The 1896-nt window shown below is 41.2% G+C and overlaps 1 protein-coding gene across 1 annotated transcript in view; it reads left to right on the top strand.

The window, feature by feature from the left end:
* Positions 1-84, top strand: part of LOC138954385 (uncharacterized) — a 5065-nt gene extending 4981 nt beyond the window's left edge. The window contains exon 4 of the mRNA XM_070326246.1: positions 1-84. This exon is cut by the window's left edge and continues 1329 nt beyond it. Coding sequence (XP_070182347.1) covers positions 1-24 — 24 coding nt within the window. The 3' untranslated portion in view covers positions 25-84.
* Positions 85-1896: the final 1812 nt, after the last annotated feature.

A 1896-nucleotide genomic window follows, 5' to 3' on the forward strand; every position in this document is an offset into this window, starting at 1 on the left:
AGACATGCCTTTTATTTGTATTGACGGAATTACTGATCCAGCCCACTAAAGCAGTCTGGCTCTTTATTCCTTTTCGGCACTCGAATACACACACACACACACACACACACACACACACACACACACACACACACACACACACACACACACACACACACACGGCACACACACACGTATGCACGAACGCACGGACGCTAGCGTTGTGTATAGTTACGGCGAAAAAGAAGACACACACACACACACACACACACACACACACACACACACACACACACACACACGTATGCACGAACGCACGCACGCTCGCACACACAAACCGGCGCACACACAAACACACACGCACACATACGCACACACACTCACACGCACACACACACACACACACACACACACACACACACACACACACACACACACATACACGCACACACATAGACCGGCATACACACCATTTTGATATTTTACTTCATTTACAAACAATAAAAAATATTTTAAAAAGTTGTCTGGAGAATTATTTGTTACATACCAAGGGAAGTTACCTCTATCATTCTTTTCTCGAGCATAGCATGTGTAGGTTCTCTCCCTTCCTTCAAGGTGTTTCTAACTACGCAACCCGTCGGATTATTAACAACTGGCAACACCTTTAAAAAGAAACTGCAGTTCAATATTGCAAACCAACCCCTCCGACCCCCCTCCCCATCCACACACACACACACACACAAACACACACACACACACACAAACAAGCACGCATGCATTCACGCACCCACGCCCGCACGCATGCTTGACGCAAGCACGGCATAGACACATTCATAAACACACACACACTCACACACACTCACACTCATTCAGCCGCACTACTTTCTAATGTGTTATATTACCATAATTACGAACAAACAAACAAACTAAGTGAAGCAATGAAAAGAAATGGTATGATCATAATTTGATACATCTGCATAAGCGTATAGACCCCAGATACGATCCACACTTAATACCCAGCAGCTTCTAACCAGCCCCCCTACGCCAAATTATTGACAGTACAATTCAAACAAGTCGCGTAAGGCGAAAATACAATATTTAGTCAAGTAGCTGTCGAACTCACAGAATGAAACTGAACGCAATGCCATTTTTCAGCAAGACCGTATACTCGTAGCATCGTCAGTCCACCGCTCATGGCAAAGGCAGTGAAATTGACAAGAAGAGCGGGGTAGTAGTTGCGCTAAGAAGGATAGCACGCTTTTCTGTACCTCTCTTTGTTTTAACTTTCTGAGCGTGTTTTTTAATCCAAACATATCATATCTATATGTTTTTGGAATCAGGAACCGACAAGGAATAAGATGAAAGTGTTTTTAAATTGATTTGGACAATTTAATTTTGATAATAATTTTTATATATTTAATTTTCAGAGCTTGTTTTTAATCCGAATATAACATATTTATATGTTTTTTGGAATCAGCAAATGATGGAGAATAAGATAAACGTAAATTTGGATCGTTTTATAAATTTTTATTTTTTTTTACAATTTTCAGATTTTTAATGACCAAAGTGATTAATTAATTTTTAAGCCACCAAGCTGAAATGCAATACCGAAGTCCGGGCTTCGTCGAAGATTACTTGACCAAAATTTCAACCAATTTGGTTGAAAAATGAGGGCGTGACAGTGCCGCCTCAACTTTCACGAAAAGCCGGATATGACGTCATCAAAGACATTTATCAAAAAAATGAAAAAAACGTATGGGGATTTCATACCCAGGAACTCTCATGTCAAATTTCATAAAGATCGGTCCAGTAGTTTAGTCTGAATCGCTCTACACACACACACAGACACACACACACACACACACACGCACACACACACGCACGCACATACACCACGACCCTCGTTTCGATTCCCCT

The sequence above is a fragment of the Littorina saxatilis genome, unplaced genomic scaffold (assembly GCF_037325665.1).
Source record: "Littorina saxatilis isolate snail1 unplaced genomic scaffold, US_GU_Lsax_2.0 scaffold_1335, whole genome shotgun sequence".
NCBI lineage: Eukaryota > Metazoa > Mollusca > Gastropoda > Littorinimorpha > Littorinidae > Littorina > Littorina saxatilis.